General features: G+C 35.1%; 2 protein-coding genes and 1 long non-coding RNA gene across 6 annotated transcripts; 1 reads left to right on the forward strand and 2 right to left on the reverse strand.

The window, feature by feature from the left end:
- Nucleotides 1–657: 657 nt before the first annotated feature.
- Rpn13 (regulatory particle non-ATPase 13) lies at nt 658–5,900 on the reverse strand. 2 transcript variants are annotated; one of them, XM_069124440.1, is made up of 5 exons: nt 5,581–5,900; nt 5,326–5,442; nt 3,554–3,896; nt 3,320–3,486; nt 658–978 (listed from the first exon to the last, which is right to left on the reverse strand). In XM_069124440.1, the coding sequence occupies exons 1-5, from the start codon at nt 5,779–5,781 to the stop codon at nt 751–753; spliced, it is 1,056 nt and encodes a 351-aa protein (XP_068980541.1). In that variant the 5' UTR covers nt 5,782–5,900; the 3' UTR covers nt 658–750. The 2 variants fall into 2 exon arrangements, with proteins under 2 accessions (XP_068980541.1, XP_068980540.1); XM_069124439.1 differs by having other exon boundaries at nt 658–1,146.
- A 1,816-nt stretch (nt 5,901–7,716) lies between these two features.
- LOC138185578 (uncharacterized) lies at nt 7,717–8,712 on the forward strand. The gene is made up of 3 exons (XR_011174661.1): nt 7,717–7,842; nt 8,233–8,413; nt 8,656–8,712. It is a non-coding gene; the product is annotated as an uncharacterized LOC138185578 (long non-coding RNA).
- Nucleotides 8,713–14,354: 5,642 nt separating this feature from the next.
- On the reverse strand, nt 14,355–21,162 carry LOC138185504 (arrestin domain-containing protein 17). Of its 3 annotated transcripts, XM_069124484.1 has the most exons (9): nt 20,748–21,161; nt 20,547–20,666; nt 20,348–20,463; nt 18,921–19,040; nt 18,632–18,846; nt 18,278–18,451; nt 17,560–17,733; nt 16,791–17,037; nt 14,356–16,222 (listed from the first exon to the last, which is right to left on the reverse strand). In XM_069124484.1, exons 2-9 carry the CDS (start codon nt 20,600–20,602, stop codon nt 16,068–16,070), a joined length of 1,257 nt encoding a protein of 418 aa, XP_068980585.1. In that variant the 5' UTR covers nt 20,603–20,666; nt 20,748–21,161; the 3' UTR covers nt 14,356–16,067. The 3 variants fall into 3 exon arrangements, with proteins under 3 accessions (XP_068980586.1, XP_068980585.1, XP_068980584.1); XM_069124483.1 differs by having other exon boundaries at nt 20,547–21,161; XM_069124485.1 differs by lacking the exon at nt 18,278–18,451 and having other exon boundaries at nt 14,355–16,222; nt 20,547–21,162.
- Between the last annotated feature and the right edge of the window lie 5,856 nt (nt 21,163–27,018).

The raw sequence follows: 27,018 nt of genomic DNA on the forward strand, positions 1-27,018 counted from the left end.
CATGATAGAATGACTATGTTTAATCTTCTATATCGATTATCCGTGTTGGCCAATAACGTGTTTGTGCGTCGTAAACAATGTTCTTCTATTGGTCAATTATATTCCCGCTATTAAATATTGAAGAATATGAAATTATATACAAATATGTACATAATTTGGAAATTTTATATTTTTTACTTTTACTTACTTTACTTTAAGATGTTCATAAATATTTATCCATAATTCGTTCAAAAACACTTAATTGAAAAACAATATATCGTTAATTAATTACAAATATAAAAATAGTATTTTATTATAACCAATTAAATTTGGAAAGACAAGAATTATTTACTAAAATTTGAATTTACAGGATGATTATATAAATTAATATTAATAGATTATATAAAATTTTTTAAAGGCTAACAATTATATACATAAAAAGTATAACTACATGTATTAGTAATATGTATCAATAATATATCATTATATTAATAATATTAACTAAATACAATATATTACAAAATTAAAAAATTCAATTTGGAGATCATTTTTAATTTTGATTTATTCATTAATGTTTTATTATACAAATTTTATTGGACTTGAAATTTAAAAAACTTGATATATTTACAATAAGAAGGAGAGATATATGTAAATATCATTATATTATAACAAAGTATATCATTCATTAAGGAATTATTTATTACACATAAACGATTATAATGTAATACACATTGTATATCTTCTAAATGAAAATATTGTTAAATTCTATTTTTAATCTAAATCCAATCCTTCATCATCATCACCTTTCTTATCAGGACTAGATGCTGGTGGAGCTTGTTTAGTATTTTTGTCCTCCTGTCCTTGCTGCGTTTGTTCTTGGCCACTCTTAGCTTCAGACTCGAGAGCAGTGACGAATTCTTCAATGTTTCCACTGGCTGCAGCATTGACAGCATCTGCACCCAAGCCAAATTGACGGATGACAGGTCCCGCCTGGCCTGACTGCAAAGCAGACCAGAACATTGATAGCGCCTGGGAGAACTGGGGAGACACTAGCGTGGTACACAGGTGATCCCCTGGTGGTAAGTGCGGGCTCATTGCACGCTCCAAGCTTTCCGTTGCAGAAATTGCCGCAGGGATGACATTGGTCAGCTCAGTTGCTACTCCCCTCTGCCGGACAATAAGCTGTGCTGTAGGTGGCCGAAAACAACAAATAATCCCAGAGAAACTTCCCCAACTACTCAACAGAGCGAGAGTCTCCGACAGCCAGGAAAAGTTCATGTGGAAAAGAATATTAAATAACGAAACAACCATGCCTCTGCCCTTTGATTTTATAGTAATAGTTTTATTGGCTCTATACTGCGTTTCAACTATTGGTGGTACCACTGATTCTATGAAATGATAAAAATTAATATGTTACACAGCTAAAATTAAAAATTCATAATATTTAATACATATTATTCGTTTGTTTATTGTATCTTCTCTTTTGCATATCTTATAATAGTATTAAGCAAATTAATGCAAAGCATACAAATAATAAAATAAAAATATTAAATAGACAAAAATTGTGTATGCAATTAGTATACCATTTTCTATCTTTTAAGATTTATAAATAATATCAATATCAATAATTTAATTAGTACACTGAAAATTTCATAGTCATAATTTATAATAACAAAAGATTTATCAGTGTTGAAAAAATAAATACTGGTTTGTACAAATTAAAAATTATCATATTTGTAAGTATTTGACACATGTGTTAGTTCTGATAAATAAGTGTATAAAATATCCATTAATACCTGGCTTTGAAATTTAATAATTTATACCACGGAAAAATTTATATTAAATCAACCTTGTGATATCAAAAAATGACACAACAGAATATACGTTGAAGAGCTGGTTAGAAAGGAAATAATTTCAAGTCATTAAACAATGAAATATCATTTCAAGTATGTTATCAGGAATACCATTCTGTTCCTGATAATGATAACAGCTGAAAGAAAAGATATAATTAATAAAAAAAGCACATAATATATTACAGTGAACTACTGTTTAATAATTGTTGTGACTGAACAAAATGTAATTGCACAATATTGAAATATTTAATTATACAATATAAAATGCGAAATATATGTTTGATAAGTTGTGTGATATATAACATCAATGTGTGTGTGCGCACGCGCGCTTGTTTGCGTGGAAGTTATCTAATCTGTATGTATAAATGTAAAATAAAATAATGATACAAAAATCAAATATAAAATTATTATAAAGCCATACTCTACACATGGGAAATTTCTGTATTAAAAGAAAACAAATGAAATTTTTTATATGATTAAAATTCATTCTAGCGACGTGCAAAATAAGACATATTTACAAGACATATTTCTAATGTTTTCTATATAAAATTATGTAGTATGACAGAAAACAACATATAGCATGTTAGAAAAAAAGAAGCTGCTAAAAATACTAGTATGTTATGATAATTTATCTATTTGGTTTTATTAAATATTTGTACTGAAGTAATGTATATGTTCTTGCTTAAACAGAAAATGATTTCGCCCTTGAGTCGTTAATAACCCATACAAATGACTGATTCGATGTTAAATAATCGAAATAAAAAGAGAAAAAAAAGAGAGAAAAAGAAAATGAAACATAAATATGTATTATTTTATTCAGCAAATATTTCTGTAGAAAAAATTTGTATAGTCATATAGCATTTAATATTTTCATATCTTCCTTTTGTTGCCCTAGTATTTTATATCTTTATTATATCTATTTTTCTTCTATTTGTTATAACTGTTACCAATTAGAGTATCTCAATTTTCGTTAAAACGAAGAGTATAAAAAATAATAAAGATGAAAACTTATATATTTTGAGATTAAAGCAAGTCTCACAGCAATATAATATAAAATTGACTACCTTTATAAATGCACATTTATTATTTTTATTATCTTTGAAAGAATATAAAGATTTTTTCTTGTTGTTGCCTTCTGTCCTATCATGTTCTTTATTCCAATTCTAATTTATGTGTATTTCTTATGTATAAGATTATTCTAAAGTTGTGGTTTCAATGATTGTTGTCTTTGAGTTGATTAAATAAAAAAGCTATAATAAATAAAAAAGATATACAAAATATTCTACATAAGATATTATTGAGTGCCAATGTATATTGTTATACATCATTTAATTTAGATTATTATTAGTTTTGGGTATAAATTGTTAGCTGTTAGAACCTAAACATTAGATAGATTTATATTAATATTTTGAAAATAATATTGTTGTAAAGCTGAAAATTTAGAAAAAATATATTATATAAAGCTATATATGGAGAAAAGATATTACCTGAACAACAGATTCTGTTCCTGTAGGTGTTGGAATCTCTGATAAAAAGTTTTGTAGATCACTAAGTTGAATTTTGTTATTTGTATTTGTTGTTGTTGTTGTCGTTGTTGTTGTTGTTGAAGCAGGTGTTGATGTACCTGATGTTCGTGATGATGATTTATTATCACCTAAGCAGAGATTTACGTGAAACACTTATACAAATTATATAATAAACTATACAATAAGTATGCTTACTATTAGATTTAGGGGGATCATTAGCAGACGATGCTGAAGATATTATTTGCGTAGCAGGTCTTACAGTACTTGTAGTAACTCGAGTCGATGCAGTTGTTGTAGATGTTCTAGTACTTTGCACACCTTGAGATCTATTCATTGTACCCAATAAACTACCTAAACCAATTTGGCCTACACCACCAAATAATTGCATTAACTGCTGTTGTGACATATTATTTAATAAATTCTGCAGATCTCCTTCTGGATTTGTACTACCACTTCTTTGTGATCCAGGAGTTGGTGGATTGTTAAGAACTTCATTAATTTTTCTACAATATTCTTCATCTTTGTCTGTTTTAAGATCCTGTATAAAAATGAGGCATGTAACATTAACTACTTTTAAAATATCTTATCAATTTTTGTGGAATTATTATATCTTTTCCTAGACTACACAAAGTACGTATATATATTTTATATGATATACCTATATATTTTAGTTGCTTCATAATACATTCTACAATATTTTGTATAAAAATATTATTACATTCTTATTTATATTTGAAATCTATTTCTACCTCAGGAGGTAATGAGCGAAAGTCTAAGGTAAGAATAATAATAAATAAATAAATAAACAAAAGATAATACACTTTATATAATTTTTAGTCTAATTAATTACCGATTTAATAATTTTGGATGAGATGATTTTACATGTGTCATGCATATATTATTGTACATAACCTATTATATGTATATAAAGTGTTTTGTTTAACTGGAAATGGTAGTATATCTCACGAGAGATTAAAATTATCAAAAAAATGTTTTAACAAAAGTTGTTTGGGTTGAAAAGGGGCATCATATGGTGCAAATTACTTTTTTGCGGATCGTATAGTGGAGAAGATTTTAGGTGCAACTTCATTTTTTTGAATGGAATCACATATTTTTTAATATTCTAATCGATCCACCTTGGTGTTCCCTATAAAAAGGTGTTGACCTATATATGTCAAAAAACTATTAGTTTAGCAGACACTTTAAATTTAATTTGTCGTATGAAAGGCAAGGAAAGATGCGAAACGATTATCTTATATTTACATTGTAACGTGTGAAAAATAAAAATAACATAAACAAGAATATTGTCTTGCGTCTCTTTTTGTCTTTCATATGATAAATTAAATTTTAAATATCTACTAAACAAATAGTTTTTCGACATAGATAGGTTAATATCTTTTCACAGAAAATTCCACGGTGGATTGGTTAGTGTACTAACACATATATGGTTTCATTTAAAAAACCACAGAACCATTCTACTACTCAACCTGCAAAAAGATAATTGGTTATGCAACTTCATTGAAACATTTTTTTTGATAATTTTAATTCTTTGTGAGATATCCTATCGTATCCAGTATAGAAAATATCCTGTATAATATAATACATTTTTAAAATGTATAAGTTATAAGAACATATATAACAATTATAGATACGTCTCTTTTAATTGTAAATAAATATTAAGCTTCATATATACCATTAGAAAGGTATTAATGTAAACCAATGAACACATAAAAATATTTTATATAAAAGTTTCATATATAACATGTAAAGTTTCTTAACAAGTTCCTTATTAACTAAAGAATTTACCTAACAAGTAATTTATAAACATTGAAAAAATAATCATTTTGTCTTTTAAAAATCTACACCTTTTTTATTCCCATCATAAATACTAACTTTCTATAATATAATTTGCACAAAATATAAACAAATGTATGAAATTTAATATTTAACATTAAAACCCATCTTACCTGAAGCCAAACAAAGAATTTTTTGTTCGATGATTTAAATCGTAGGAGGTATACTCTTCCAGTTTTACATTGGGGAACATGTTTAAATTCACAATCATCAGGAAAAATAATCAGGTCCTATAAATAAATAAAGAATATCGATAAGATGATTTATAGAGAAATCTAAACAAAGTTTGAAAAAAGTATATCAATTTTACAAATAATAAATATTTTTGAATCGTAATGAATTTTAAAGATAATAAAAAATATCTTTACATCCTCAACATATCCTGACACACGATCTTTCCAACAAAAATGCATTAATGAATCATCAGATTGATAAACGTAAAGCTGTCCTTTTCGAATATCTGGATAAACCATCTTTCCCTTCATAGTCATTTTCCCCGCTTTAAATTCCACCAAATTTTTAGGGGTTCCGCGTGAAGCATTATTTCCAAATAAGGCTCCTCCTGACATAGTTGATATTTCGAACACCTTGTTTTGATAAATATATTAAAAACTCTACACGCGGTTAATTTACTTTTAACGGCGCGCTGATGACACTGCACTTTAAAATGGCGTGTTAGATTTTCTATCTTACATGGAATTCTTAAACATATGCGCCACGTAGTGGCGAACTTGATAATTGTGTTTACATTCAGATTTTATCGACAGAGCATAAACAGTCAGATTATCTATATTTTTATATCACTAACATGGTACAGGATAATGGTACAGGATCACTGAGCGCACTGAACAAACGATATAGGAATAGAAAGAGAACGCTGCATAGAGACCCCTTGTGTCCTTGCTAATAACGCATGCACATTCATATAGTAAATATGTAAGTGTAACACCGATTAACGAGTGGCATTAGTGTGCAATACTACGTATACAATGTCAGAGAGGAAATTTTCTCTTTAACAGTATACATACATCAGAGAGTGGTAGAGAGTTTCCTCTCTGATGATACGTCTCTGAGCCATCTTCGTCCTGGTGGCAGAAATAGGAATTAAAATTTAAAATTATACCATTTCGCGCTGTGTTATATTGAAAGGAGGAAGTAGCTTCTAAGAGTTCGTTATAAAAGTGAAAAATTTAATATACCACATCAAGTTATTGCTTCAAAATGGTGAGAATCTTAATTTGATTCATTTTATATTCATAATCTAATAAAATTTGGAGCGATTTGTTGTTTTTAGATGCGAATAGTCGATTATTAGTATTCAATCAAGGTCATACCTACATTGAGAAAGCATCGAGAACCAATATATTATTATTACCTATCGTAATCGATTATAATATCAATTATAATAGGTAATAATACATCGTAGTACTGCCATTTCGATTTCGTTTCAATAATTTATATCATTTTCGAAAAGCTTCTCCTGGAGCTCAAGAATAGTAGGTTCTTTTATAAATAAGTATTTTTGTATATTTATTTTAATTTATCTTATTCCTGATATTTTGCCTAAATCATTATTAAGTAAAAAGTAAAGATGATTGATAATTTCAAAAGTTTTATGTTTTTCTATTGAAATAAAATCTTAAAGTTGTAATATTGAATTATAAAATAAAAATGTTTAACATAATCAGAAATCATTAAACTGCTAGATTTCTGAATATGAGACTATTATATTAGAGTTGAAATAGAATTTTTGTATTTATTAGAATTTTAAATTTAGTAATGTTTTATCTTCCACTATCTTCTTACATAATTAATGCTATGTGTTTAACAACGAATTCTAATATTTCATGTTTTGTTACAGATTTCATAAACTGCATTTCTTCATATTTTCTAGGAAGAACTTCAAAAGTCAAGCATGTAAGTATCTTTGTAATTGTATTCTTCACAGTTTGCTTTCCATGATATTTGTTGTTATCAAAATATCAACCTCTATTAACATTTAACATATTAACAATTATTAATATTCAAGTCTAATAAACAATAATCTTTAATTATGTTAAACAATTTGAATAATCAACATTATGTTTTTACAAACAAATTATAATATTCTTTATTTTATGATAGATTTTTCTCAATCTCCATTTTTACCCTTTATGCTTGATGATAAACATAAAATTATGATGAAAGATAAAAGCTTTTCATTAAGAATATAATCTTATTCGTACTTGTTACTGAACATTGTCTTAAATATGTTTTCTATTCCTCAATTTTATCAGTTTGACTGTTTGAATACGTTAAATTTACGCGCGCTTGTATATACAAAAATCGAACGCTCTTATTGGCGCAATATATTGTCAAAGTCAAATCAAGCGTGCCTATTGGTGGAGAATATTCTCAAATGTAATTGACCGTTGTTCCTATTGGCGTAATATATTGTCACGTTAAATGGAGCTTCGCTATTGGTGCGAAATATTCGAAAGTCGTAGTTTCGCGGAGAATCGTGGTCTGTCATTGTACTCTTGAATGCCGTGGAGCGAAAATTCGTCTCGTCGATCGTTACCCTGTTGTTATTAGTACTTTCATTTCGACTTCATCAGCATTTCTACACTTCTATCCGCTTCATTTAAATAGTATGTTCGTATTTAATCATTTATTAATTATAATCTTAGTAAAATTAAGAAATTTTCTTTTATTTTCATCGTTGACTGTGTACTTGACAAGTTACAATCATCGATAGCTCATATTATCGGTTTTTGAGGCAGAATTTGGATTCTATTATTACTTTATTTCACTATAATTGGTTTCATTATTGTAAATGATTGGTTTATTATACATTCATTTTTGACTGTATTTTTGATGATTAAAATTATTGAAAATTCACATTACTGGCCTTTAAGGCAGACTTTGGATTTTATTATTGCTTTATCTTACTATAATTTGTTCAGATATTGTAATGTTATTGTAAATTATTGGTTTTTTGTCATACATTTATTTGAAATTGTTGGTTTTCTTTTGTACAGATTATTCGTTGGTAACGTGACTGAAAGAAAAGGGGTTCACATCACAGACGCCACAGCGATTAATAATCGATAATTCGAACTAATACAAAATGGACGACACAGACGATTAATAATCAATTCGTTGGTTTCCCATGCAGATTTGTTAATGATTGAGTTATTATAACAAAGCAGATTCAAGAATGTAAGTATCTCTGTATATTGTATTCTAATTTATTTGATTATTAGTATTTTGGTCGAACTATTATTAATTTCCATTGACATAAAATCTATAGTTATAATATTGAAATACACAATAAAAAATATTCAACGTGCTTCAGAAATGATTAGATTATCATCAAAAAATTAAAAATAAAGTGGTTAAAAATTATTATTTTAGCCTTCTTATTTTTATAGTTAGATTGGATTTCACATGTTTTGTTTCAGTTTTTCATAACTTCTACCTTTTCATGCGCTTCGGGAAGGACGCAGTGATGCTTCTAACTAAACTAAACGTGTAAGAATCTTTGCATATCGTATACCAATTAATTTTATACCTTGTATTCTGCTTTAATTATTCATAATGAAAAAATAAGTCTAATTTTAAACTTTAATGTCAGAGTTTCAATTGTACAGTAATTAGAGTTTACTAGCAATTTAACTTTTTTATTATCATTAAAGTTCAAAATTTTCATAGAATTCCATATTACATTATCTCAATTTGTTGTCGAATCATTACTTAATTTTCAAAGTAAATTATTCACGTATATATTATTCATATATGTATAATAAGTCATATTTTGTTAAAGGTTTATCACTCCTTCCTCTTCCTTCTGTTTCCTGAAAAGGATCTAGTGGAACTTCAAAAGCCAAGAATGTAAGTAATTTTGTAATCTGTACTTTGTTTAATTCTATTCCTCGCTACTCGTGATTTGGATATTGTTATTAAAAATTTAATAGAAATTAATAGAGGATAATAGAGATCTCCCACTACTTCAAATTTTCCAACTAATTAACGTCATATTTAAGAGCAAATTATAATATTCTATGTATTGCTATAGTTCTTTCCATGATGGGACTGCATGGCTTCTCTTTGATGACGGTCTTCACAGCATCGGTAATCACCGACTATGTTCCTCCCATCTTATCGTGAGTCGCATGCATTTTTGTTCCTCTGGTCACTCAATCATGTCGTAGAATGAAAGGTCTGAACCGACACGGGTGACTGATTGTATTACGTAGATTTCCTAACGAGCATAGTGACCGCGGGTATTTGTTATACTCGTGAGTAATAACATTTTCTTCTCTGTGTCTTATTTATTAGTTCAGGATAGGTCTTCTTGCACATCGCGTTTTTTTAATATTAGTGATGATGCATTAATCATTGACACAAATGTGGTATTAATATTGATAACTAGTTTACGTATGTACGAGTGAAAATGACAATTTGTATTCATTATACATATATATTTGCTTATAAAATCAGAGTGCATGTATTCAATACAAAGATCCATGTACGGTATAATTTCAGTAAAATTAGAAATGTACAATATGAAGTCATATTATTTGTTAATAGCGAATATTATTTATTCACATTATATCATTTATTTATATAATCGCTGTTCTATAATAGACAGACAAAAGCATGTATGTATATATGTACTTAGCTGGTATTTACTGTCATCAGTTTCAAAAAATAAGATTATCCAACAGTTGGACACGAAGGGACAAAGAAAGGAAAGTGTGCGATGGCACACCACCGAGGCATCCATCACAATTTTCGGCGGAACATGGAGAAGTTATAAATCCTCTTCATCCGTGATGCGTGAGCTTCGAGTATGCAAAAGTTGACTTCATCGCCCATGTCGCTTAAGTTGATGCACTCTGGATATGATAAAGCTGACTCCTAATTCAGCCGGTAGGTAGCAAGGTAGAGATCGACAGGGGGGAAGGGTTGCAAAGAGAGAGGGGGAGCGGAGAGAGAGAGAGAGAGAGAGAGAGAGAGAGAGAGAGAGAGAGAGAGAGAGAGAGGAGTAAATGGTCAGAAGGGGGAGAGAGGGAAATAAGCCCCGTTAAGCCTATGAATGCTCGTCGAGCGCCGATAACAGAATTACTGCTGAGGGCTGTTTACACCGGGGCTAGTGCAGCCGCGTCGAGCGCAGCTAATTGTTTTAACCGCCCGTACTTAACTATGCGGCTCAATAAGTCCCGGATTTATGTAGCCACCTACGAGGGCCATGGTACAATGACTGTTTTAACGAAGCGACCAACGATAATACTCGACAATCCCGCGAATAAAGATTGCAAAATGTCCCAGATGTCCGAAGGTACGATAAATGAACATAGCGTGTGACAAATAATTCGACGATTCTTCGATTTAACGATTCAACGACTCGACGATTTAATAACTTGCAATTCCGAAGCGAGTGTCACTGAATCTTCGCGTTTTGAAGTCTGAATAGGTGAATTCGTGACGTTGATGAGTATAACAGATGGAAAGAACGTTTACTAGGCGAGGAATAAATTTACAAAGATAGTTGGTAACTTGAAATATCAAAATATCTTTTAAGTTGTCCAGGAAGCGGAAGTCTTACCAGCATTTAGCGTTCATTAGAGAGGCTTTAAAAGTAAAGATACCTTGAAGAGTAGAGCAAAGAGGCATCGATCTCACGGTTTTCTCAAAGCGGAGCTACCCCTCTGTAAGGGGATCGGGTAATTGAATAAGCGCGAACCAACGATAGAAACGTCTTCCTTTTTCAGGGTGGAAAGTGCGAGGGTAATAAGGTCAAAAGTGATTTACCTTGGTAATTCGTGCCGGTAAGACCTGTACAGACGTTTTAATCACGCGCCCGTAAACTCCGACTGGTTCTTTTCGTTGTGTAACGTTTTCATGCGTCTTTAGAGAATTATGCACAAGAAGACGCTTTCAGGGGGCAAGGGAAGGATGGACAGGATTTAAATTCGCCGCTGAACAGACGGTTTTCCCGGGGGTAAATGAGAACGCGGGTCGCGGTACTTAGTCTTCGCGGAAACGTTTGTGATTCTCTGAGGGTCGACCATTGAAATTCAAAGGAAACCCATTCGGTGAGGGTGTACAAGTTTTCGCATCGCTCTTGGCTAGTATCACGCGGCGAACCATCTTTCTTCTTATCTTTTTTCGGTCTTTCGACTTTCAACTCAATCGTATCCAAGCCATATAATCGGAAAAATCTAGCGATCGTGAATTAATTTTAGTTAATACTGGATATCTCCGGATCGTAGGTAAACACAGCAGTTGCGTTGGTTTTAAGTCGAGCGATGGTGATAAATAAATTCCATTGATGTTGCTTATCACGTAAAATACAGAATATTATAAGTTAAAGCGGCACAGTTTTAAATTAAGTAACTTGACTTAAACTGTTGCGGATAGATACTGTTGGAGAATTTGTTCGTTCGAGAATGTTTATTCAGTTGATAGTTTAGTGGGAAATTATGCAGTAAGTTTAGTCAGGTGTAGGATCGATTGCAGACACTTGATAGGCTTATGACGTTCGATTTCTGGAATCTTTGAAGGAATTAGGACATGTTTGTCGTTGAATACACGCGTACAAAGTCATTAATTGTTGCTACAAGCACTTTATCAGTTTCATTCGTAAAGGTGGATACAGTAGAATCTCGATTAGCCGAGTTGAACCGTATCGGGCCTTTTTCGGATAATCGAAAACCCCGATAAAATGGAAATCGCATAATTTTGATAACGTAACGTTGTACACGTATTTATGTTTAATTAATTATTTAACCCGGTGAAAGTTTGATTAAATGCTTTCACAGCGTCTGACCATCTACACTTTGCTCTTCGCGTTAAAATGTCATAAAATAAACATGTAGAGAAATGAATGCGAAATAATAATGTGAAATTCGACGTGGGATACGTCGTCACGATTATCCACGTGCAGTTTATTATAAGTTAACTAATGAAACGGAGGAAAAGTGAAGCATCGATTCGCTAGTGTGATGTATAGATATAGCTGCATCAAGGAGAATGTCATCGTCGTGAGTGTTTTCATTGGTAACTATCCGCCGTGTGTGTATACGTAACAAACTCTGATTGGAGCAAATCCACGTAAACTCGTCTCCTGCCAGGGGCGCTGCGGGAAATTCAGAGGAAACTTTATCGTTCGGTTGGCAAGTGCCAACATTGCACGCTACCTTGAAAGCCTTCATTGTATTGCAAACCCGATTTTCAGAGTCTACAGGCTCGAAGAAAAAAGTAAGCAGTCGGGTAGGAGTGAGTGCATTGCCTGCTTACCTCATGAAGGATTACCCTTCAATTTTTCCAAAGAGCACAACCCTCGCGTTTTCGGTTCAATCGCCTCGTTACCTTTTGAAGGTTACTCATACATTATTTTATTCTCATTGTAAATCTTCCATAAAATCGAAACCGAAACTTTTCAATAATTCTTCTATATTTTCGCATGGAAATTGAATTACTGTTCTATACATTTATAGCGTTTTACGAGTATTTCGTGCGAACAAAATTGGAAGCTTCGCTATATATTCGATGAATAAACCTTTGATCGACGAAGAATTACTAGACCTGGCAATGCTTTTATCTTTCATTTAGCTCTCGTCGTATTTTTTCGTTGATTTCGAGCAAACGCGGAACTACAGAGTCTGGTCTACCTATAATTTGGTTTCAGCGGTGAGACAAAGTCGAATTTTCTGAAAGAATTTTTCTAGTTGGACACGAGAAATTTCAAATGCTAGGCGAGCGGTAGTCCTTTGCGGAAGCTCGTTCTTGCGACAGCCGATGGTTGTAACACCGGGTTCTACAAAAGTAGTACGAACTTTTAATTAGGTGCACACTCTGACGCTGTGACTTGAACATAAGGGTATATCGAGGCGACCTGACCTCGCTAAAGATCGATTAGCCGCCTTACGACGAGCTTTCGTTTCTTCGTTTGCCTGAATAGGGCTGAAAGTGTAATGGCTGATTAGAAATTAATTTTTGAGACCGCCTTGTAATACTCTTTCTGATCGCAAAATTAATTATAACCAACGGACGTGAAATATAATTCCATCTTAATACGAGCTTCACGTATATTAATTATTTAATAATCGTTCGGAAATTATGACGAACATTTCCCGAGGATATCTATAGATAGAGAAAAGATGTATTTTCAACTAGTTATCGTAAAATACACATATTATTACGAATATAATTGCACGAATAGAGCAAGCATAGAGATTTTTAAGCTGAAACATGCGATTTCGTGAATTATTTCACGAGGACAGGTAACGGTAACGTGATTGCGAGTTAACCTCGGAAAAATTAAAAGGAAAGACCGAGGTTTACAAGGAACTTCAATTTTCGTGAATTTCACGTCGCTTGGTCGATGTTACAAGCCAGGAACGTTTAATCACTACGAAATTAGGATAACCTCGTGCTGCAGTGTCGTGATTAAGCCGAACCTCCAGACTTGGCCACCTATGATGTGGTCTTTCAAAGTAGATATACACACTGTGGTGAAGGAAGATGCAACACAAACGAAGGAGAACAGAGGAAGACGAGGAGCATTTGCTAGACAGCGCGTCCGTAATCAAAGACCCACCATTGCCATATCGAAAGCTCACAAAGTTGGAGCTTCCCTGCCAATTTCGTCATCATCTGTTGCCAACCGCAAAATCAAGAAGCCGATAGGGTTATACACCCTGTCGAATCCGGTCTAGAGTACGGCAATTTCACGACATCGAGTTGCATGGAATGTATCTTGATAATATATGGAGTTCAACGTAGTTTGATGCAATTAGTGACAGATTTCTTTAGAAACTGTTTTCCACGGAACGACCTTTTCAATTTTATATTAATAGTTAACCGTTACTTAAAACGAACGTTTGTTGCCATCTTGAAACTCTAATCGAATCTTATCGTTTGAAATCTTGAAATGTTTCCCATTTTTAGAAAGAACAAACGTTTTCACGCGAGTGAAATATTTGGTTATGTCCGACACAATTTCACGCGTCTCTCTTGTTCATTTTTTCACAAATCTCTCCAGTGGAGTAAAAATTGTCAGTATTTTTTAATAACAATATAAATTCTAAAACGTCACTTTTGTAAGTATTCCGAGTGTTTAAATAAAACTTAAATTGTTCATTTCTTTGCGATCATCGCCTTGTCTCCCATAGTATCTTCTCGTCCAAATATTTTCTATTCCGTCGCGTAAACGATAAAGTATCGATTAAATTACAAACTAATAAATTTCCACGATTTCGCGAAAGAAGGAAGCTCGAATAGAAAATATAGAGCAAAGAGAGGCGTAACAAAGAGTATTCGTAACCTTTCGGTATTTGTCAAATTTGGTGGCAAGTTATAGTCGCAGCATCGAACGCGGCATTTTTATTTATTCCGTTGAATACGAGCTACGATCAGAGTAAATCCCACGGCACAACGAATAGATACGATTTTTCATTTGCGTTTTTTTTTTCTCTACTCGTCGGGTCTTGTACACCGTTTATTCGCCACCTGTACCAACCGCCACTCTCTGTAATTGCATTTCCACGACGATCGATGCACGTTATTGTTGAATCACGCATTAACAACGTCATTAATTCAAGCGTGCGACGTGAACGAGACCGTTCGCCCGTACATACGTTGAGAAGATTACGAAACGGTAAGCTGGTACCGTTTAATGATTCGTATGAATGCCGCGCGATGCGTCAAATACATTTTTCGATTTTCAGCAATTTCTCACGCATTCGTCTCGGTTTATTTAAAGCACACGTATATCATTTTAATGAAAGGAAAAAGTATACAGGCGCGTATTTATTTGATGATAGAAAAGAGCGAGAAAACTCGCAGCTTTTTCAATCGTATTAAAGCTGATAGAAGTTTTTAAAGATGATTTTCAATGTATATAAGAATATCAGTAAATTTGCGTTTTATTATCCGTCGTTAGTCTTTCCGCATTTGCTAATATTGAAATTGATTCCACCGAGTATTTCGTTATTATGAATATTCATATTACCATTTATGGTTGATTTATATTTAAAGTACTCGATTAAATTTTCACTATTTAAAATACGCTTATTAATATCGTTGCACAATTAATGCGTAATTATCATTTCATATATAGGATTCTTTTCGCTTATGCCACTCTTCAGAAACGCCACCTCCTCAACGCTTCTATCAACCCATTTAATTTAGAACGTTCGTGGAACAAACACGAGACGATTTTGAATGATCAAAAAATACATTATATGAAATTAATTCATATTAATGCACTTGATGTTTTTCCATCGGGAGAGGGAAAGAACACGGGACGGAGAATTAATTTTTCAACGAAACTCATCGAGAACGTTTTCATTGAACATTAAAGCAATACGTGTTTAGTTGTTTCGCAAACTTCGTTTCGACGATATCCGATGTTGCACGGCCTGACAATTATTATAGAATTACTTTGTTCGCAGGTTATCTCGCATGATTAAAGAATTTAATTAGCTGCAGAGGTTGGTCCCAACGGATTTTCATATCTCACTCGATGTTTCTAATGATGCTTTTTTTTTTACTATTTTTCCCTTCTTTTCTTTCGTATATAGGAAATAAAAAATCAAAGGCAAGAATCGAAGGCAATCGGTCGATCGATAAAGCGCGAAATTGGACGTAAAATTCAGGCGTACACTTTTGTACACGCCTCGGTTAAAATGTATACAATTTCTGGAAAGAACAATTATTACTTTCAACGATGCATCACAATTTTCTTCTTCTTCTTCTTCAGCGATCCGTTGCGGACACCGCTAACAAACGGCGAATCCTTGAACGAATAATTAAGCAAGCTTCTCCCTCTTCCTCTCTTTTTCTAGTTACGAAGTCAAGCACTTATCTAACGGTCCTTCTTCTGCGATGATTCGAACGTGTACACGCGATACATAGGCGAGTATGGCTTGACCTCTCCGTCGCTGTCACCATCGTCTCCCGTGGGATCGTCCCTGTCCGGTTTCGAGGATCGATATATTTGACTTTTCTCGTACAGCGGCACTGTTGGAAGAAACATACAGTTTAGTTTTGCTAGTCCCGCTAGAACTACTTGGTAAATAAATGGATAGAGAAACTTGGCAATGAGTTGGTTTCAGTGGATAATGGATGAGGTTGCGATGCAAGTAAGTGTTTGTCGAATAGAATTCTCTATTGTAATTCTCGATTGCAAATATTCTCTTTAGATCGTAACGAAGATGGAAGAGATTTCTTCTCGGTTCGTTCTATTCTTTTCGAATTCTACTTTTAAGGAATTATCGAGAATTCTTTCTTCAAAAATTGACGACATTGAGATTAGGACTGTTCGTTCATTTTTATTACGATCGAGATTTCAAAATGTCACCGATTATTTAAAATACAAAGATCAGTGGCTCGACGTGCGAGAACAGGTTTGGCCGGAATTTCAGTGAAACTTTTAATTGCGAAAGACAAGGTGGCTACCGTGGCTTCCAACTGACCAGAGATATTTACACTCTTGAGCAGGAGAATAATGTAAACCAACTGGTAGTTTCCGCAAATACCGGTAATTAACATGTAGCAGCTGTATATTGTGTAACGGGGCAGTACGTACAAGACAAACTTGGTTTCGCAGTTTCCTCTCTCTCGATGTTTTTCAACGGCGGCGTGTCGTTGGCGTATTCTTCCGTAGCCATGGTGCACGGGGGATGAAATGAAAAAGCTTCCGTCACGTCGGCTGTTTTTTGTGGGATTTCGTAATTTTGAAGTGGCACAGTGCCGACTACTATATTTGTTCGCAGTTTCAAGTTCTTCTGAAACATTCTGTAGTACCACTCGCTCACGTCTACGCAGGCCTCGACCTTTCGGATAAAGAGCGTAAAGAAAAAGTAGTATGTACTTGGTTTGCACGTACCATTGGCAAACACGTATTGAAGCTACATTTTTAACGATCTGATTAATTTTAATGAGAATTCTTTTATCGTGTCCAGTGACCGAAGAGAATCTTGTATTTGTGAAAGTTAACGACGAATTAAAAACCTTGCTGCGCCGAATTTTTATATTTTAAGAGAAACTTTGGTAAAAAATTGGAAAGAGAAATAAACCGCGTTATGAGAACGATTCTATTATATTCTCCTCATACTCGAACAACTTTTTCACGATAAAAAATTTGAACAACTTGAAAGAAGAATAGCAGGATTAACAACGAAACATAGAAGATAGTAAAATGTAGACTATTATAAGACACTACGTATAGTTTCTCCGATGGTACAAAATACCAAGATAAATTTGTATGGAAATTAGGTTCTTTCAGTAGTTGTAATTTTAGCTCATTTTGATTTTACGGTCGAATGCAGACAGTACTAAATTTGAGACAGTCTCACTTTAAGCGTGTATAGAACGTCGATGATGTTGCAGTGGATCATCCCGGTGGGTGGTACTGCAGGAACGTCAAACGTGACATCGTACGTATCGGAGTCTTTATTAACGGGCTGTTCTACTTCTACTACGATTTCTTTGTGCTTACGCGACTTTTCCGTCGAACGATAAGACACCACCTAAGAAAATATGTATCATTTAAAACAACTGATGGGAGAATAAAAATGTAATAAAAGAAACACATCTCGAGCATGACCCACATACTTTTACCGCAATACGCTGCGTGAAAAGGTGCTGCTTTCAAATAAAATTCAAATTTTCACAGTGCAATTGATACTAGTCTAAAATAAAGCTATTAACTACGATATTTACTACAAAAATAAGGAAATAACTTGCAGCATGCCATAAAAAGAAGAGATACATTTAAGAGGATATTCCTACTGTTCTTGTAACACGTACTCTTATACGGTTTCTTTGGCATTTTTTTCCTCTGGCAGTTTCTGCTTAAAACTCTTAAAGATCTTATCTTTATTCATGTCTTGGTAACATTTACAAATTTGTTTAGAGGAAAAGAGAAAATTGAAATTGATGTTGGCAATTTTGAAGACAGTGCTTTGCATACATACTTTTAGAGCTGTATTCTTCGAAGGAATATAAAGAGATGTTAAAGAACTACGATAGAATATCCCCCAACTACGTTACAGTTATACAGAAAGAGTATACTTTTTTAAAAACGACTCTGATTTTCGTAACGACGACGGTGGTGGGATTCGTCACGACGATCTCAATCGGTATAGTCTGGCCAGGGACGTAACCACGAACTGGAACAGTCATGGACATACTGATCGGTTCCGTTTGGCCAATATACATCTTGGATTGTTTGATACTTATTGGCAACTGAAACGATCGTTCGTATCGTTGAAACTTTTAAACGGCGTCGGTCTTAGGCTGAACGTTCTCTGGCATTAACGAAGCGCAAGAGCGAGTCGTTAATTCGAAAGCGCACTGTCTGGTTGCGCCTCAGAAACGAAATCACATCGCAAAAGCAATATCGTTGGCTGTTAGATTTCTACTCACGGGAGCGAGAGGATCGCGATTAAGGTCAAGAATGGGTGCCACCGTGAATGGAATAATATTGGTGGAAAACCGATAAATGGTCGTTACGTCCAACAATGCCCTAATCGAGTACCGTACTCGTCCGTATCGGCCCTCGAAGCTGCACGGCAAGTTCTCTGGTAGCGTTAGGCTGAACGGGTAGACGCCTCCAGTTATCATAGTCTTTTCTTTGCCATCTACTCGTGACGAGAATCTGTTAATCCAACATCCTGGTACTCGTGTTCCAATCACTACCATCTCGTGTACTTACCGCCAGCAAGATACGTCTCCACGTGAAGATAATTCTCGAACGCCGAGAACTTACGTCGAATTCCAGCCGATCGATCGGTAAAATATACCTGAGCTTCTCCCTTGCATTTAAGTCTAATTCCTGTGTGCGGGAAGGATCAACTTACAACGATACTATGGCAAAAAGTTCATCATTAAATGTACTGTACTATTTTGGTTGGCGCATATGAAACGTTGTCTCTTTAATCCTCTAAATATTGCAACCGATAAGAAACGAAATGAAAATTTTCTGAAGCGCTTAACCTTTAATATACGTGTCTTGTAATAAATTTCTTTTCTTTTCTCTACTTCTTCTTCTTCTTCATTATGGAGTAATTAACGACAGGACAAAATGGATTAAATTCAAATTTCGGAGAAACGATATTTCATATGCAAATTAACTAAAATCGTTGTTGGAAGATAGTAATGAAAGCTACTAATTATAATACATGTATTTTAATATTATGAGAAGGCAAATACTTTCCAATACAAATTCTATGGTTACCATATACGTTTCTCTATTTGCTACGTATTCCTAGATTCGAGTAAGAAATTATTTAAATACTCGTTAAACGTAATGAAGTAACAGCTAGAATTAGCAAAAATTGAAAAGGCAGAGAACGTGCAAGAAATATGTTCGTATTTTACTAGGAACAGTGTATTAGACACGGCTTAACGATCTCTTCAGCACAAGAAAAGTCAGTCGTGAACGTACGAGAGACTCTTCCTGCGTTCTATCTATCCACTCTACGAGCGTTCCTGCAATACCAGAATCACGTGGTAACATCGTCTGGGTGACGTATACAGAGCGGTAGTAAAGTCTTTTAGGTCACCCGTTATGCAACACGATCGATGACACATTTGGCACACGTTCGACTCGAACAGAGAAGAAATTTTTGTGATTGCCAAGAGACAACAAAGGTAAATATCGCGAAAATAAATATGAAGTTAGTCGTGGCTCGTTACAACGAGCCAATCGAATATCTTGTTGCGAGGTGCGTTCCCTCTATCTATCGCACAGCAGGATCGGCTTTCGATACATCGGAGGCAGTGGAGGAGATAACGTGGCAGACACGACCAACCAGCGAAACTTAAAACTATGGTTGTCCCGTTCTCTGGCCAAGTTATCTGACGGTCGGTTCCGTTGAGATTAATTTCGATGCCTCATTGCAAACGATATCAGAGACGATCTGCTCTCTCTCTCTTTCTGTTTGTTCACGAATATCTGATAAATTTCAAAGTACACTCTGCCATTTTCGACGAGAACAACTTTCTTTGGAGAAAGCGTGGTTCGAAATATTTTCTTCGGTCGAAACAGTTTGCGCTTCGCAACAGTTAAAGTCATAGAGATTCAGTTTTCTTCGGAATTAAATTAGATGTCGTTTTTAGATCGCCTTGGCGGTATCTTACCTAAAGCACTTGTTGGTTCATCCAGATCTAAGCGTACGTTCCCTGAAATCTGATTTCCGCTGTAACAGACCTTCTGAGGGTGGTCGAGAATGACCTCGATACGTTGGAAGCCAATACTGATCGCAGTGAAACGTATATAAAAAAACAGTAATTTGTAAAACGATTCATTTCACCATACTTAATTATCTTCGTGTTCTACCTTTTGGAGAGCGTGGCAGCGATCGACCGATCGGTTTCAGTTTCTATCTCATCCATCTTGTAGCACGTGTATACGCAGCTGTTTAAATTATTTTCAACTCATCAGCGATTCAAACTTTCTCTAAATCGATATAAACGCTTTTAATCTAAATTATATAAATTATATATATTATATAAATTAGAGTTACAGATTCTCTTGCACTTTACACAAATAAATACATCTCAGAAAATCACTTTTAATAAGATATTATTCACTGCACACGATCACACTTTGAAAACAACGTTCATCCCTTTCGCGCGGACGTACGTATACTCCATCGATATTATCTTTCCACTAGATTCCTGTCGACTAAACGTTTCAACCAGATGAATATCGTAGACAGTAGACGATCACGCCACGACGTGGAAAAAAACAGAGTTGCGAGCGTGCGAAAGGCTAGTTCGGCTTGCGGGTTAAGGGCGCACAGTGAGATGTTTGTTGACAAGATTCCAAAATTGCGGCGAATCGTCGGCGACGCATGCGTCAGTCGGTTCGCCAATATCGTGGCGACATTCTGTCACGTACTGGAGAACAACCTTTGCTCTTTCACTTCCTCCGATTCGGGTAATCGGAGGATTCTCATTGAGCTGTGAAAGCAATTCCTCGCAGGTAGAATGCACGCCGCAGTGGCGTAACTCTGAATTAAGGACAGACAGCGGTAATAAGGGCACCCGTATCGACCATTCGAGGATCACCTGGCCAGCAAGTGACTACTTGCAGCGTTTAAATTCTGCCGCATCGTTGCCACTTTTCTGTCGTCGCCCCTGATGCACCACTCTCGTTCCTCTCGCAGCGAAGATATCACGCGAAAAAGATCGGACAAGACAGCTAATTCTTTTGCGCTCCGGGTCGGTCTTTTGACGAATTTCTGGAACGTGTGCTTAATGGACTGTGCCCTTTTTCGTTTGCGATACTCTCTTCGCGTTGTATCCGGTTGAAGCGGTCACACGAAAAGATTCCACGAAATGGGTCATATATTTTTCCTCTGTTTTCCCTTTGTTGCAAGTATCAACCGTGCGATGAACGCTTTTTCTTTGTTCGTTAAGTTGAGGTCGAAAAGTGAATAAATGTTAGGAAATTTTACACAGAAGTTGAGGTTTTACATATACATTTTGAGAATATTAAAATCGATATCAAGAAAAATTCAAAGACCTTATTAAGAATTGTCTCGTTGAAAAAGTCAGGAGGTACACTACGTGATCTGAATTTATGATGCAACGATGCGTGATCTTTTCGCTATTTTCTAGGTGAAAAATTTACATATACTTCTTCTCCCTGGTCTCGAATTTCTTAGTTTCCTCTTCCGTTTTATTCTTGGTTTGGGTTTCAGCAAAATTCAGAAAATAATTTCGTGCGGTTCTCTCCACTTTCTTCCTTTCTACGATAGTAATTACTCTATTAGAAATTCACGAAAGTGGTTTCACGTAGGAACTACAGAATTGCGGAATAGTTTTCCATACTAAGGACATATGGAATTTCTCTGCATTGCACACCTGCATGCCGAATGCAGCGAATTTGGACCGTAACGTATTCAAAATTCAGGAAACCGGCCAAAAGATCTTCATTAGCGTTCTCCCGCCTGTACCTTCATTTACGATCTTCCAAGGACAGGTTCGATGACACATTAAACGAATTTTTAACATTCGGTTTGGCTGATCTAAATTCGAATTAACCGAATTTCTCAATCAACTTCGATACCAGTTGACATTAATACTGAACACTATTAACTTAATATCATAAATTCATCTCTTCAGTCTTTGAAACTTCTATATTGTCTATTGTTGGAACGTTTGCAAGCAAATTAACGCCCATCTTCCCAATTCAATTCGCCTCCGATTCCAAACTGACACAGTGGTCGAAAAGATAAGTAAACTTCTTCCAGCAAAATTCTTCCGGTGAAAATAAAAAAATGAAATTTCTGTATATTTGACAAATTATTATAACGTTTCAAATTGATATAGGGGATGAATGAAAAACAAAAAAGCGAGGAAACAGTTACCAATACGACCAGGTCTACTAGCTTTGACCGGTTACCAATATCGATTTCACACAATTGTAGTATACTACGCCCATGATACCTATCTTCGCAATACAATCTCCCTAATAAGCGTCCATGGTCATTCGTTGCGCTAAATGGACGAGGTTCAACGAAACACACACGCGACGGATGCCACAGCATTCACTTTCGTCGGGAAAGTAACGGGAGCAACGTTTACATAATTGATCGTGTATTTTAAACAGGAAATTAAGTGGCGAGTTCAAGACGTTGTGACGCTGCGACACGCACGAGTCCACCGTATGCATTGCATAATTATCGGTTTGTACTTGCAGCAATTGGTAAACCACCAGTGTTCACGTGGTTCTTCGAAATTTTCTTTTTTGTAGAAACGAATCACGTCACCTGCCGCCTGTTAGGCGAAACGAATCGTGCTTCGCGCAACAACGATTCTGTCTCTTGCGACTCAATTTTTATTTTTCTTTCTTATAGAAATTGATGCTAGTGATTCATTGATTGAGTATATGTAAAATTTCGATTTACTGTCACGCGTGTGGCTTACGTACCGGCTAGTCGGTTAAGCCGACTACCCGGCTACATTTTGTTGGCAAAAACAGCCGATCGATCGGCTTCAAATTTTTAGTATTACTTTATAAGGTATAGAAATAAAAATACAATGTTCTTCCTTTACTGCTATTAGTATAATTTTACTATTTTTTAATACGCAGTATTCTTACTTATAGGTAGATATTCACAAGTAACGTAATTATTACATAAAAAATCAAAAATATTAATTGTTATTTACTGAAATAAATGAAACAAGTACTTTGGTCATTATTTCTTAATTGTATCATAAGAAACAACTCTTTGAAACAAGACGCGATAAGATGAATACAACAGACAATGTTAAGGAATCTTCGCTTTCTTCTCTTTTGTAGCGATATTTGAAAATAATCGGCAGAAGCGACTAATCGACCGACTGATCTGCTTCTTGCGAGCCGATTAATCGGTTAGTATCGGATAGTGGGCTATCCGGCCAAACCTTAGTCGGTATATCTCTAGTTCAAACGAAACTTTTTACTATCACTGTCTTTAGAAACAACTTCCTGAAGCAAACTAGCCGTGGGCCAAAGAGCGTTTAACTTAAAAAGAAGTAAATGTATAAAAACATGGTAAACCACTTCTCGAAGTATGTCGGAACAAACGATAGTACAGCGAACAAATGATACAACGAACAATTTAGAGCGAAGATATCGTAGATCAGCGAAAACAAGTTCTTTCGAAAGACGTTTCATCGTTTCCAACAACGAGTTACGTACTCCCGATACGTTTGTTTATCGCTGTACATATCGTACCAGTGTAGAAAGGGTTAATTTAGGTTGATCGCGACACAGAGTTGGGTGGGCAGAGGCGTACAAGGTGAAAAGGAAAGGCACGAAAAAAGAACCAGCTCCGGAGTAAATTCGCTTCGTTACGCACGAATAGTCGAGTAGTTCCATCGCGTTCTTTCTTGCACGCGGTATCTGCAGTTGTATCTATGGAGCACGGTAACCAGATATTGCGGAGAATTAATTACATACGGTCTCCCGACTGGTAAACTCTCGGTAATATAGACGACTTTAATTAGGGATCTCGTTCTCGATGGTTCTTTTCAAAGACGGTAAATCACGCGGCTTCTCGTCTTACACGTAATAAGAAAATTTCACAATAACGCTCGGCTATCGATCCTCGGCTATCGTTTCTCGGCTATCGTCTGAATGGATCGTAAAGGGTTAGCCAGGCCCCTTAGGCGTATCTGTACACACGGCAATAATTCTTCCACTTTCTGCTCCGCTCGGCCTATCGCCGCGTTAAAGAAACTGCGGGCTAACGAATGCACTGCACCGATCAGAACTTCGGATTCTATATCGAATTTCAACCAGTATACGTATATATTCTACGTTGATTTAATGCAAGCGCGAATTTCAGTTATTCACTGTACTGGATGGCTAGTTTTACTATCACTCTGAAGGATACGGGTGCAAGAGATATCTTCTCGAAGGAAATAGAATTTTGCGGAGATACGATACAGGATATTTCTGTAATTGGCGATATAATCGAAAAGGGTTGATTCCATATGAAAATGCATAGAACGAAGTCTTTTCATACAAGGATCGAATGATTCGTCTTCGATGAAATCGGTTCGATGATTTGTAGCTATTAGTATGATCTATTAAGTACGTATTATCTTAGAACTATCTTTTATTCATTCTAATATTCGCTAAAAGGTGTCGTAGCTTTTTTCTCTAATGGCAAAACTCTCTTTGATGTTAGAGTTCATTATATATTCGCTTTGTATTCGACGAATCCTCTCAAATATCCCTTATCAGCTACTGTAGAGAAAGCTGATGTTAATCCTGGCTAATAATGCGTAGCTTCGTCGCGATAGATATTTTAGTCTAAAGGTAGAGCTCCTATCGCGTATTATTAATACTAACACGATGGTCAAAGCACCGACAGTACAAATTTCTCGTACGATACTTCTTAATCGGATTAAAATGGAAAATTATTTATTCCCTTTGAATTGAATGTGAAACATTTCAATAAACAAGCAAGCCTGTCCACAAAAGGTCGAAATAATTGTGTGTAAAATTTAATTTTAGCTTTTAATTTTTAAAAATACATGCTAGCTACTATTAACGTTGATCCGCAGGAATTGAATTTTGTCTTTACTAGCTTTTATTTTTGCTTATCTGTACTACTGTGCTGATAACGTTGCAGAGTAATAAAATAATGAACGTTGAAAGTATATTGCTCAAATGCGCAATTTAAGAATGAAAAATATTATATACAAGGAGCTCAGTGGAGAAATATATGTTTTCCAAGAACGAAACATGCAAGCTACGATAATATCCCTATTTACCTGAAGGATATTCTTCTGAATTTCCCAGCTTTTATAGATACATACGTATAGAAAGAAATTTCAATGTTTAAACTCAATTTTAGCCACAGTTCTGTTAAACGAGTTGCGTGTATCAATTTTCCTCTTCTCGTACGATATAGGCCACTTATAATTAAGCCACATCTATTCTATCTTCGGTTAGCTGATCGAACATCGATTCTATTAACAACCCTCTCCTCAAATATTTTATTTTATAAAGTTCCAACAACCGTTATACCGCATTCCATTACTCACAGTCACCGGTCAATTTCGTCAGCAATGAGTAAGCAGTTTATTGGGTCGTAAGTATATACGCGTGCCGAGTTTCTCACCTTACGATCAAACTATAGCCTGGATCGCTTTATGGCTATCCACGTCCGCCGATGTATCATTTTTCCTTGGTGACAACCGGATGCAAATTCGTATCTAGAGCCATCGTCGAATATGTATTTCAATTTTCTTAGCGTGTGGTGAGCCCACTTGTATCGTTCGATTCCTGGTTTTTTATCGGGACAGAATGCTTCTCGGATATGAGTGGGTGGGTGTAGCCGGGGCGGTGGCTGAGATTTATGACTTTCACCTAGGACGAGGTCCTTCGGGATAGGGGTACGGCAAAACAAGAAACACGAGCGAGGGTAATAATAGTTTCTTGCAGTTCCATGGCGCTGAACACGGAGAAAGGGTAATCCCGATGTCACCATAAATTCCAATGATAATAATTACCACACCTCTTTACCCACCTCTTTCTCCGGCGACCCTTCCGAGTGCGCTTCCGACGCTACCACATTGCATAATTTTTGCCCGCGTGCAACAATGTGCTTCGAAACATAGTGCAGCCATTTCATTGGAATCGTTGAACGAAAGAAGGTTTCTGCTGAATTCACGGACTAATTGTAAGTGAGAGGGAAGGAACAAAGAGTTGGAATATCGGGACACGAAATAATACCAGTCAGATTGATAAAATGCAACGAGTTGATACAAAATCCGTTTTCTAAAGAATTTTTTTATTCGTAACAGCGTGAAAGCACAAAGGCAGTGATATAAAATGACCCAGTTCGATCTAAAAATGGACAACTTAAATACGATAGGTTTAAACGGGATCGAGAGGGATTATTACTATTTATGTTTTATTTTAAAAAACGTTCCGCGTATGACGAACAATCGAACGGAATTTTATTTAAAAATTGGCAAACGAAGGGGCGCCCAGTTATTTTTTTTCGCATACGACTAAATTCGGACGATTGTAACGAAAGTTCCGTACAAATAACGGTGATATTTACTCGCACATCTGTAGAAAACAAACGGAGAACTGCGCGTTTTACGTTCATCGACGAAAAGCCAATTTAAATCGATGCAAACTAATTCGAAAGAAAACTTTTGTCCTCCTCGTCGTCGTCGATCGATCGATGCTCTCGAAACGAAAACGAATAAAAAGAAGAGAGCGTCGAGTACCGGTGAGGATTCGTCGAGTTGTCGCGATTATTTTCGACTCGGATTCGCCGACCAACCGGTAGGAA

Source organism: Bombus flavifrons, chromosome 12, assembly GCF_040668555.2.
Source record: "Bombus flavifrons isolate JBK064 chromosome 12, iyBomFlav1_principal, whole genome shotgun sequence".
Lineage (NCBI taxonomy): Eukaryota > Metazoa > Arthropoda > Insecta > Hymenoptera > Apidae > Bombus > Bombus flavifrons.